Source organism: Gadus morhua, chromosome 7 (assembly GCF_902167405.1).
Source record: "Gadus morhua chromosome 7, gadMor3.0, whole genome shotgun sequence".
Lineage (NCBI taxonomy): Eukaryota > Metazoa > Chordata > Actinopteri > Gadiformes > Gadidae > Gadus > Gadus morhua.
Window position 1 is genome coordinate 9,923,236 of NC_044054.1, and position 12,815 is coordinate 9,936,050.

At 45.9% G+C, this 12,815-nt stretch overlaps 1 protein-coding gene across 1 annotated transcript in view; it reads right to left on the bottom strand.

The window, feature by feature from the left end:
* Positions 1-12,815, bottom strand: part of cux1a (cut-like homeobox 1a) — a 103,754-nt gene that overhangs the window by 45,997 nt on the left and 44,942 nt on the right. The window contains exons 3-4 of the mRNA XM_030361041.1: positions 7,803-7,850; positions 3,798-3,876 (exon numbers count right to left, since the gene is read on the bottom strand). Of these exons, the coding sequence (XP_030216901.1) occupies positions 3,798-3,876; positions 7,803-7,850 (127 nt within the window). The remainder of the gene's footprint in view (positions 1-3,797; positions 3,877-7,802; positions 7,851-12,815) is intronic.

Below are 12,815 nucleotides of genomic sequence, written 5' to 3' on the forward strand. Positions count from 1 at the left end.
AATGTGATAGTTATTGACGTTATACCCACAAATTCAAGGGTTAGGCTTAGGGGAAATAAACATAATTATCAAAACTATTTCTCATTCAATCTTTTGAGAAATGGAGCCATTGGGAACATCTCAACTTTTCTGCACAACTGAACACTGTATATTTGTGTATCCATATGTATTATCCTCTATTATAATTTCATTTTTGTGATGGCATTTCAAATATGTAAATGAACGGGGTCAATTGCCCCCCAAACAGTGAATCTGACCAAATAAGAGATAATGGCTGTATCGCGTTGTCGAGGTAATGGGAAAATCCATAGGGGCAAAAAATAATTGCTTAAAGTCTCACAAATGCCAACACTGTCTAATTTGCCTAAAATATTCTGTTAGAGTATGGATTTTTCTATTCGTTATCTAGGCTGAGTACAGTTTTGAAACTGCAATCTGAAAGTTTAAAGGAACTTTTGCCCCCCAAAAATGTCAGACTGATATCGACAAACCATTAAACTGGATGCAGCATCCCTGCTGTGTTACAGCAGAACTTCTGTCGCGAGATGGCACAGAGGCCGAGACGGAATCCAGAAACGTAAGGGGCTTGAGTGAGGCCTAGTTGTTGTTTCCTGTTTCGTTACGGAGATATCCCTCTGAAGACTAACTATTCACTCCAGTTAATGGAGCGTTTAAAATGCGATTTGGCGAAGAATGTGTAATTTTTTCCACATAGTGTTGATTTAAAACCTTTACAAACACTATTGCTTGGTCTTTTCGGACAGGATGTTTTAACTGGTCTTTTCAGCGGGCAAAGAATACTAGTTTTTGTTAGCTGGTAGCCAATTACAGTTTGCTGGTCCATGCATCCGCCACATGATCGGTCTAAACGATTATAAGGTCAAGAGTGAACTATTCTGTTTACCAATTGGTTTCATCTATTGTCCCATTTCGCCGTTTTACATATTTATATAGAACAAAATATTATCCAAACGTACAAACAAAGATCTCCATCTCCCCGATAAGGACTCGACAGCTAACTCTGCTTTAAAGAGATCGTTCTTTAGGGATGATTCACACTTGCTTGCTTTGCGGTGTGTGTCGTGTTCCAGTTTAACGCTCGCTTCCAGCAGCTTCCTCGCCGTCTGAGGCGTGTGAGTTTGTCCTCACTGCTGTCCTACTCATCTGTAGGCAAAGTCGGGACTAATTGCGGCCCTGCTAATTACTGTATGCCCCAATTCCAGTTGCATGCCGTATGCTGTATGCTTGCTTTTAATGAGACAGCTGGCATTATTACGCAATTACATCATTCTATTGAAACTCTCTGCCCACAGAGTAACCGATGGGTATGGAGGGAGACAGAACGGGAGAAAGATAAAACGATATGAATGACAATAGGAGTGGCATTATCTGTGTACGTAAAACAGCGAAACATACAATACAAAAACACACCCTGGTAGCACCACTTGCCTTAAAAGCCTACCGCAGTAATCATTGTCCTGTTCAAACATCACTGCTATCCAAGCATTATGTTTTTCTTCTGAAGAAATGATGCAAAATCTGCCAAGAATGACTGTAAGACTGCTAGGGCCCTATCTTGCATCCGGAGCAAGTGACTTAGTCACTGGCGCATGTGTCGTTGCTAGTTTACAACTGGCGCAGAGCGTACTTTTCCCACCACCGCCACTCGCCGGTAAATTAGGGATTGATCATGCGCCCCAAGGGGCGGTTCGGCGGAAGGAGGAGGCGTGTTCTGGCGCAAACGGTATTTTGCCGTTTCTGAATACCATTGCGCTACTGATCAGGAAATACCTGGTTTAAAGTCAGTGCCGCGTTGTTCAGATGCTATTTTAAGGGCGCATGCTTACATGCGCATGCGATGCATACGGATTGCTTGTGCACCTCGCGCATACACTTTGCTTCTCCCATCTACCTAGCCGCACATTCTTGGTAAATTATTTGGGAAAGAACAGCTGATGCAGCAGTAATAAGTTGTACTTTTAAATCAATGCATCTGCAAACACCGTACAGCAAACACATATTCTCTTGAGAGAGACATCGTGTAGGCCTACATGCCCATAACTTTTAGGATTGATGAGTATTTGATCGTGAAAAACATTGTTTTACCGCGAGTGAGTGTTAAAAAGAATGAATGAATGCGGGCGCGCGTGTGTGCTCTGTTTAAACACACGCAAACTAAACACGTAACGCAAAATACAATCAATGGCAATGTCTATTACCGCGGGGACACATGCATATTAGGATAGCATACAATACTGATAAGAAACAATGTTTATAATGTATTGCGTATATCATTAAATATAACCACAGTTACCGCATATCATATGTTATATCATATACGTTTTCTTTGCCGGAATTTATTTGAGGACTTGTATTTCTGAAGTTGTGGAAGAAAACCCCTTATTCCATGTGTGAATTAGGCCATATTATTTGGCAATAAACTGAGCCATTTGCAGTTTGAAATTCATGTGCATCTGTCTCATCGGAGACTGCAGACGCGCTGTCAAAATATCAACTCGTCCGATTCAAATGCGCTCATGGCTCTTAAAGGGGATGGGAGCTGGCACTCTCATTGGTTTGTTGGACGTTACGCCCAAACCACACCTACGGGTAACTAGGCTGCTTCAGACCAACCCTTTTGACACTTGCGCCGCGACGCAAGTGTCATTTATCCGCCTGTAAATTAGCTATAGCGCCGTAGAACCGCCCACAAAGCTACTTGCGCTTTGCGCTTCCCACTTGCGTTTCAGACCATTAAAATAGGGCCCTAGTCTGACTTTACATATTCCTATGTTCATATTCATATATTATAAAGACTTAAAGCTCCTCCACATGGCAGTGAGTGAAATCAGTGACCTATGATCAGAGATGGCACAGTGTGCATACTTAATGAGTGTGATCCCCCCGGGAGGAGCAAGAGGAAGTCGTTAGGAAAGGGATGTCTATATCGCTCTGTTTGCTCACACATCCACCGTCACCCCACTGTGTGTACAGGTATTGAGGAGCTGAGGAGGAATGGTTGCGCCCAAAAGACACTTCAGGATTTGGACTTCCTGTGCTCGCGGCCGTTTACATTCCAGTTAGAATCGAAGGATTGATACCAATGTTCATTATTTATTAGGAATGGGGAAAAATCACTGTAGCATTGCGGTTCTTTGTACTGTCAGCTTGACTCAGAAATCGTATTGTCATCCTACAGAGGGTGCCATGGTGTTATCGCCTACAGTTTGTACAGTTACAATGTGTAGAACCTGAACCCCGACTGATATGTTACAGAGAATATACAAGCGCACATAAGAATGGGAATCTTGCATCGCAATATTTACAGAATTGCAAGAAATTGATCCTAATGTGCCAATGTATATCGGCAAGAAACCATGGTGATATGGCATGGTGAGGTTCCTGCCTGTCCCTGTACTATACTAGCTACTATATATGTAGCAACAGCCAGGAAGGGAACAGAAAGCCAAAACGTGCAAAACGTTGAAAAAAAGTTTACTACGTAGGAACAAATATATACAACAAATAGATATTATACTATTATTATAATATCATTAAAATTGAACTTTTATTTCTGACATAAATATTTCTGATATATTTATTGCTGATATCTGCACTATAAATATAATCAAAATACTCAGGTCAAATGTTTTGTATAATGTACACTTTCGGCCGTTTGTGTTTCCCAGCAACAGGTGCGTTCAAACCAAACCTAGAACACCACTCATGCACGTACACAGTCACACAGGCACCGATAGACACACACACACACAAACACACACACCACTAGGTCGTACCTGGAGCATCAATTAGTTTCTTGTAGACGTGTAGGAAGGCAGCTTCTGACTCCTTGCTCCTCTGATTGACAGCGTCGATCTAAAGCAGCAGGCAGAGCACAACCGGATTAGGGAGACAAGACACCACAGGGACTCCAGGTTCACAGCAGGCCACAGCGGGCGTCGTGGCTTGACAAGATTCGGGTGTTGATTGTTTGAGGGTGCAATCTCAGAAGAAATGGACGGTGTTATGGTGTTTGGGGTTGATACAGATGAGAGATGTGCCGTGTTTTGCGTTGCGGGTTGCGTTATTGTCCATGGCGAGGTGTTTCGATTGGTCTACATGCCTCCCTTAATGATGTGTGAAATGGGGCTGACTTTCTTGCTTATTCCGGGGTCATAGAAAGAATAATCCAGGACTTGGTGTGATTAATAACCACTCTCACTCATTGTCCCACTCCCCTCAGTCCAACCAACCAGCAAAACGACTCAAAAAGTAGAGAAATATCTAAAACAGGGGGTGTTATTCTGCTCTTCTGGTTAGACTGCAAGAATCTTTAATGACTGAATGAGGCACCACAACACGAGGAAACACAGCGACACCTGCAGTACGCCCGTGTGGACATTTCCCCTCCCTCAACCAACAAGAAGGCTTTGGAAGATTGAACTGAAAACAGGGTGTTTATAAACTCTTACAGAGCACCATTATTCACCAAAATCTTCTAACGGGATTCGAAAAATGTATAATTATATGATCTCAGTCACAGCTCTCAAAAAACAGAGACTATAGCGTAACCTTTGGAATCACAGTAGACTGGCTTATCTACCATTCCAGATGAATTCCTGCCATTTGTGAGGGCAGCCAGCCAGTCAGATAGATAGCCAGTCAGATAGCCAGTCAGCCAGGCAGACAGCTAGTCAGCCAGCCAGCTCTGGCACAGCTTTTGAAGTGAGGGCAGCCAGTGCCAGCTAACTGGGTCATCACCGCTGGCTACAGGAGGCGAGAGGGAGGGGGGTGAGAGGGGAGGAGGAAGACAGGGAGGAAGGAGGGAGGGAGGCCTGGGAGAGTGGGAGGAGGAGGAGGAGGAGGAGGAGGAGGAGGAGGAGGAGGAGGAGGAGGCGGGGGACAGAGGAGCAGCTAAAAGTATGCAGAGTTATTGAGCCTCAGCAGAATACTGTAAGCCGACAACAAACACAACTTGGCACACACTTTCATTCCCCTTTCTCTGACCTGTAGGGAGCTGGTGTTTGCACGACCCAGCAGAATCAGCACTGCTCCGCGACCAAAGAATCCTGTCTGCTTACTCACACATCATAACCCGATTAATGTAGAATAAGTCTGGACCAGCGAGGGGGAGGAGGAGGTGACACGACCTGGCATGGGCCGCAGGCTGACCGGTGAGTCGTGGGCTTACACGAAGGTTGTGTATGATGTGTATCTACGATCCATAATCAAATACAGTATGTAGATCATGTATCATGATCTACTCCAGGCCCTTGGTATATGGTGAACAAGGTGAATCAACGGACCCTCAAAGGACTGAACGGAGGAACGCTCCTGTTTCTACTCTAAGACGAACGCAAATAAAGTACGAGGAGGGGCAGACCTCACACACAACACAGGGACCAGGCCCACTCCGGGCCCTGCCTCTACTCAGACTGTGTTGGGGTGGGTTTGATTTATACATGCAGACAGGCATACTGCCGCAGCGAGACGCCATGCAGCGTCAGCCACTGTGCTGCTCCAGCTGGGGAGAGGAAGACATTAAACATTCTCAGATGGGCTTTAGCGGACAAAACATCTGGAGCCAACTAAGCTTGGCCAAATCCACCAGCCCTTCCCCTCTATGTCGCTCACAAGCTCTTCCTTCGCTCACACACACACACACACACACACACACACACACACACACACACACACACACACACACACACACACACACACACACACACACACACACACAATTGCACAAAATGTACACACATGCCCACAGCTGTTCAAGTTCATCGCTTGCGAATGTATGATGCAGTAGCGAGCAAGTTATGAAGCATGGGAGAGAGAGAGAGAGAGAGAGAGAGAGAGAGAGAGAGAGAGAGAGAGAGAGAGAGAGACTAGAGGCTAGACGGAGGGTAAACAGTGGTTCTCCTCTGGTTCTCTCAGTAATCATGACCACCATGGGTAAGCTTGAATAAAGACTTTTTCCAGTGTTGACTGCATTGGTCTAAATCTACTACTATTTAAATATGGACCTTCAATTTGCTATTTTACATCAAACTTCAGTGTTTCCCTTAGATTTTTTTGTAGCAGTGGTGCTGTGAGTTGGTAACCTAGCAACTCTAGGGGGGCTGGGGGCATTCCCCCCCGGAAGAAAATTGTGACAAATATCCCTTCAAATGGTTACTTCGGGTGAGATTCTTTGGGGAAAAATGTAAAGATTGAGCTTCCAAATATGGCATAACAACCAATAGAGTCAAGGTATCTTCTGAGACCAGATCATTGTACAAATGTGCCTGGAACATGGCAGAAACTATTTTCCAATTTTTTTTTAAAAATCTTTTAGCTTCAGTTTATGGCTGATAAGACTTGGACTGGCTTTGTGTTTTGAGGGAATGCATTTAACTGTTACAATATGTACGTTTATCATGTTTGTAGTGAAATTCGGATCAAATGCTTCGACACACGTTGGGCTGTTTAGGGATGATAAGCAGATTGCACTATTTCCTGAAAGATCCTTCTACAAATTCGTTAGTACATCTTGCCACTTAATATTGATTCTAAAAACATGCTAGAGTTAAATTCCAGGGGGGGAAGGTTGAGAAGCCGGGGGTCCAACAGATTAGGCATGGCTACGTCCCCCTTTATGACATCCTGAGGAGGAGGTTCCTCGATAGTTTACCATCTGGTTAACCAACACTATCGTTTTATTGAGGGCTAGAGCCGTTCTCAGCATCCTGACAACTCTCTAGGAGAAGTCCTTGGGTTTGCCAATGCACTGGCCTTCTCCTTGCGGAGCATTTAGAGAAGCAGGGCGAACTCCCATCTGAGGCCTCCGATTATTGTTTGTTGTCTGTTTGTTGTATGATATTGTACAGAAACGATTGACGTGGGCCAAAATTAACACCACAATCACAGCACTTACACTCTGCGTAACCAACGCCAAGCAAACACCTCAACTGGGCTCCTTTTAAACTATAAACCCTACTGGTGTAGGTAGGTGGCCTCAGTGTGTGTGTGTGTGTGTGTGTGTGTGTGTGTGTGTGTGTGTGTGTGTGTGTGTGTGTGTGTGTGTGTGTGTGTGTGTGTGTGTGTGTGTGTACTTCTAAGGATGCTTTGACAACACAGTCTTTTTTTGTATTGTTGTAGTATATATACAAAATATATTCTTCCCACCAGTTTGCAAATTAAAAACAGCTGCCAGACAGATACAGTGCCACAAGAGGACTTCCAATGAGCAGAGAGGAAGAGAGGGAGAGAGAGAGAGGGAGAGAGAGAGAGGAAGAGAGGGAGAGGGAGAGAGGGAGAGGGAGAGGGAGAGAGAGAGAGAGAGAGAGAGAGAGAGAGAGAGAGAGAGAGAGAGAGAGAGAGAGAGAAATAGAGAGAGAGAGAGAGGGAACAAGTGGGAGGGAGAGGGAGAGGCAGATAGAGAGAAAGAGGCAAGGAGAGAGAACGAGAGAGAGAACGAGAGAGAGAGAGAGAGAGAGAGAGAGAGAGAGAGAGAGAGAGAGAGAGAGAGAGAGAAAGAGGGAAGGAGAGAGAACGAGAGAGAGAGAGAGAGAGAGAGAGAGAGAGAGACACACACACACAGACAGGAAGTCTGGCAAGCAACCACCCAGACAGAACATGTCAAGGTTTACGAGGTGTTTGGGAGGGCGTATGGAGAGGAGGGACTGTTGTCTTGAATGGAAATGACAAAGCTGCAACAGAACAGTTTGTGAGTATGGTCAACAGAAGATAGGAAACAAAATCATATGAACAAGAATGATCATTTCGTTTTTTTGGAAGTCACAATATCTAGTAATGCTCACCTCTGCCTGAAAGCCTTTGAGCAGTGGAGCTACCTGCTTCCGAAGGTCCTATGAGACATAAAACAAAGAACAAGGATTTAGTTTATACAGTATATAAATGTGTTTTTATTAATGGCTTTTGTGCCGAATAGAGAGTGAAACAGTGACAACCGACCATAGAGGGAGTGACGTGGCAAATAGCTATTTAGCATTCAGCAGGCAAAGGTGGGAATCAAACCCGGACGTATTGTACCGCTGTATTTTTCTGTGAATGCGGGTTGAGCCAGCCAATGATTACAAGGTTAACCATTTGAATCATGATCTTGAGGGTAATGGTACCAGTGACACTCCTACAGACATATTCAATACAAAAACGACTACATGCCCTGTAGGCTGGCTGCGAGAGCAGAGACACAACATATCAGTTCAGTGACGTCACGCACAGATAGTCCAGCCAGGTACACTTCCAAAGGCAGGGCAGGAAAATGTTTTAAGGGTCCTAGTTTCGTTCAAACCAACATTAACATTAATGTTATTAAAATCCAGAGGTTGAATAATGCATCATGTGATAATAAAAAATACGTTCCAACCTGAATTAGCCGTGGTCCCAATACATGGGCCTTTTGAGGTGGACACACTAAGTGTTTTTCCACACTTTGACATGAAGGAAGAGTTCCCTGAGCCGTGTACGGCTACAGCGGTATGGTGTGCACGCCTCCCGCTAGCAGCGGTTAAAGCGTTGTCCAAACATTTCTGTAGACCGTTGAGTAGGGGAGGCCTCAACGACATGTGACAAAGGGACAGAAAGGAAACCAAAAAGAACACGCACACATCTGGTTTCAACATAACACTGTTAACCTGGAACAAGATGGCTCCCCAGGCCCTGGTCCACAGTGAACACCAGCACTCAACACCGGCACTAGACACACACGCACACACACACACACACACACACACACACACACACACACACACACACACACACACACACACACACACACACACACACACACACACACACACACACACAGCAGATGTGCTCTGTGTGACCGTTTGGACAGACAGAGACAGACACACACACACACACACACACACACACACACACACACACACACACACACACACACACACACACACACACACACACACACACACACACACAAACACACACACACACACACACACACACACACACACACACACACACACACACACACACATGCGCCTGGTAATGCCATTGCATGCTGCTTGAAATTGATGTACAGAGACCTTGAGTGAATAAATCCCATCTTCTAGGTGGAGGTCTGAGCAATGAATAATGGCACTTTAAAAAGTAGCGAGCATGTGGGTGCTAAAAGTCAAGGCTCGGACGGGACTGTACTTTCTTCCTTACATGGAACAGAAAAACCAGGGGGACACTGGGCTATTAAAAGAAGTGTTGGTCAAAGCGAGGGGCAGTGAATGCAGGAAAGAGGAGTGGTGGCTGAGGAGACAGCACAGAGAGGAAGTTTCAGCCTTCCTGGAATGAGGACCATTTTGGTAAAAGGCCTCCCCTCCTTGCAGTTATTTTTATGAATGTGTGATTATGACAGAATATGCACTGTATTGTATTAAAAAAGAGTAAATGATTGTCTAACACAATCCAATGGTAGGTTTTCACTGGTTTAACCAGTATATAAATTGTGCTCAAAGTTTATCAATAAATATATGCTAATGTGTGTTACATATTACTTTATATTAAGAAGCAGAATGGCACAGGCAAAGTGGAACGAGCATAGACACATACGCATGTAGAGTAGTCAACCACAAGGCATTGCAGAAATTTGAAAAGGAAAGAAAGAAAGAAAGATTCTCTCGCCCACCCCTGACTGCTTCCTGTTCTGGACAGGAGCCCAGAACTCCAGGGGCAACAAGCCTGTAGGTCCACGCACACGCACACACACACACACACACACACACACACACACACACACACACACACACACACACACACACACACACACACGCACGCACAAGGCAGTGCTCTACAGAAAGATGCAGAGAGAAAGATTAGAAAGAGGGCAATGGAGTGAGAGAAAGTGCAGCCAAGTAGCTGGGCTCCATTGAGGGTCTTTCTCCTGGAGCAGTGTGCCTTGAACACTGGCCCTGCGTCCACTCTCCAGGAACACACAGTCCTGGACACAAACAACCCATTTATGACCAAAGAAAAAAAGAGGAAAAAAATGATGCTACTTCCTCTCTTAAGATTTTAGGGCAGTTCCCCCCCCACCTTGGTGCCGGGCAAGGACACAGAGCATGCGGCTTTTCATATTCAATCTGCATGTGTTTTATGCCGTGGTCCCGGGGAGCTAATGGCAGGGGCCAGTAAGTGCATGCGGCTCTTGAACCTTGGAGAGTCTGACTGATGTTGTTGCCATTGCAAGTAGATCACCCTGCTCCTCACACACACACACACACACTCACTCACTCACACATACACACATACATACACACACACACACACACACACACACACACACACACACACACACACACACACACACACACACACACACACACACACACACACACACACAAGCACACAAACAGAGAAGACCCAGGTACAACTTTTGCATTTGGGTGAAATATAATTCATAGTCATGCTCGGTAATCCTCTCCCTTTCTGTCACTTTGTTTGTGTGTGTGTGTGTGTGTGTGTGTGTGTGTGTGTGTGTGTGTGTGTGTGTGTGTGTGTGTGTTTGTGTGTGTGTGTGTGTGTGTGTGTGTGTGTGTGTGTGTGTGTGTGTGTGTGTGTGTGTGTGTGTGTGTGTGTGTGTGTGTTTCTGCATGCACGTCTGTCCAGTCAGGCTGAAATGAATGTTTTATTTGGGGGCTTAGCTTTACTTGGTGAGGGGGGTGTTCCGGGTGTGTATGTGTCACAGGGGGAGGGCGGACAGAATGAGAAACGAGGGTAGTGACTCACTGCATGCTCGCAGTAATAAGGTGTGCGTGTGTGCCTGTGCGTGTTAACCTAAAATGCATCGAAGGACAGAGTTAAGAGAAAGACAGGACATGCCATAAGAGATCCACAGGGATTTAACAACAACCACATGGGCAAACGGCATTCAGGTGGGCTTTCATTCCCTAAAATGACAATTTCCCAATCTTCCAACTGTTTTTCAATTGGCAATTTGAAGAGTTTCAAAACGCTTGCGGAGGATATGCCACTAAGTGTGTGTTTGTGTGTGTGTGTGTGTGTGTGTGTGTGTGTGTGTGTGTGTGTGTGTGTGTGTGTCTATGTGTGTGTGTGTGTGTGTGTGTGTGCCATGCTTGGGACTAAGATAGAGACGTCTTGTCTCTTTCACATGAATCAGTGTTTTCATGTGTGTTGAATCATCTGTTGAGACGTTACAACACTGATGTTCAACAAAGTATGACAAAAATCACACACGCATCCACAAACACACCCACAGCCATAAACACACACACACACACACACTACAGACGGAAATGAAACGGTGGTGTGGTGAGATGATCCCAGGTGTCTTCTGTTTGTTCAAGGACAGAAAAGGGGCTCACCCCTTTAGAAGAGGATGTGACATCAGGACCATTTCAACGACACTCACTGCTTATGGGTGATATGCTTTTCTGCTCCCCGAGCTGCCCTGACATAGTGTGCTCTGTACTCTGTTTAGCCGAGGTCTTCACTCTCTCCATGAGAGGCAGAGATCCCTGGGACTATGTCGGGGCACAGGGAACAATGATCTGAATTATTTAAACACGGCAAGACTCACCGTCACAGATTGTCAGATGTTTTCTGCCTCTGTGGCTTTTGAGTTTTCTCTCTCTCTCTCTCTCTCTCTCTCTCTCTCTCTCTCTCTCTCTCTCTCTCTCTCTCTCTCTCTCTTAAATACATACATACTTACGGTTTATATATATATATATATATATATATATATATATATATATATTGCACGGAACCTACAAACATAACATCAACCAAAAAGAGCAACATAACATAAACAACAACCAGTACCCTCAGTTTGGATACTCTTTCTTGGAATGAGGTCAACCTCTCTAGTGCACCCCTCCCCCACTGACTCCACAAACAGCAAACACAGATGAGTCCGGATCCCGATCCACACCCCAGCCACCCCCCCCCCCCCCCCCCCCCCCCCCCCCCCACTGCCCTAACCGGTAGAGGGAAAGGGGAATTGGGCAGAACACTAAAGGACAAAAGGGTGACCGTTGAAAGGAGGCTCAGAGACATGCCCCCCCCCCCCCCCCAGCTCGACCAGACAAGACGATCAATCAACTGCGGCCGCTGGAGACCCCGTCCCGCTCCCGGTGGGGCGATAGACGCGCAGGTGAGAGAGGACGCCGAGGAGAAAGGGCGGCGGATCATAATTAGCTATGAATCGCGGGCACGGTGTTTGGCTGCCGGGCGACTGCGGGAGAGCTATTTTTAGTGGTGGCTTTGGGACAAGAACCTGCAACGCAGCCAGCCGCGCAAATTGGAACATGCACGGAGGCCACATGAAGCACACCGCTTCTGCGGCGCTGCATGTGTGTGGCCGTCGCCGGGCCAGAGCTGCATCGGAGAGAATGTCTTCCTGCGAAACACAAATAAGGGCGCGGGGCCGGCAAGGAGACAAAACACCTCCAGGGATTGCCCTTGGGGTTTAGGTTGACCTTGTATGGATCGGTGCTATTTGACCATACACGTTAATCATAAATGCACGTTTTCCTACCTGGAAGGAGTATTGTGGCTGTAACAATAACAGTAAAACGGAGCATAGAAAATTCACATTGCAACGAGAAACTGATGTGAATGCAGAGATTGTGTCTTGGTGTTGAATCCCACCGGGCTGCAGTGCTCGATGAGCCCGGTGGAGGCGGCAGGGAGACCTCCGAGGCCGAGACATATCGGGACAGCAGATGTGCTTAGCATATCCTTCTTCACGCATTAGACAAAATACACCACTTGCCGTTTGCGGCCCGCATCAGATTCCTTAAGCGAGAGTGAGAGTGACAGATAGGGGACAGACAAAGGCA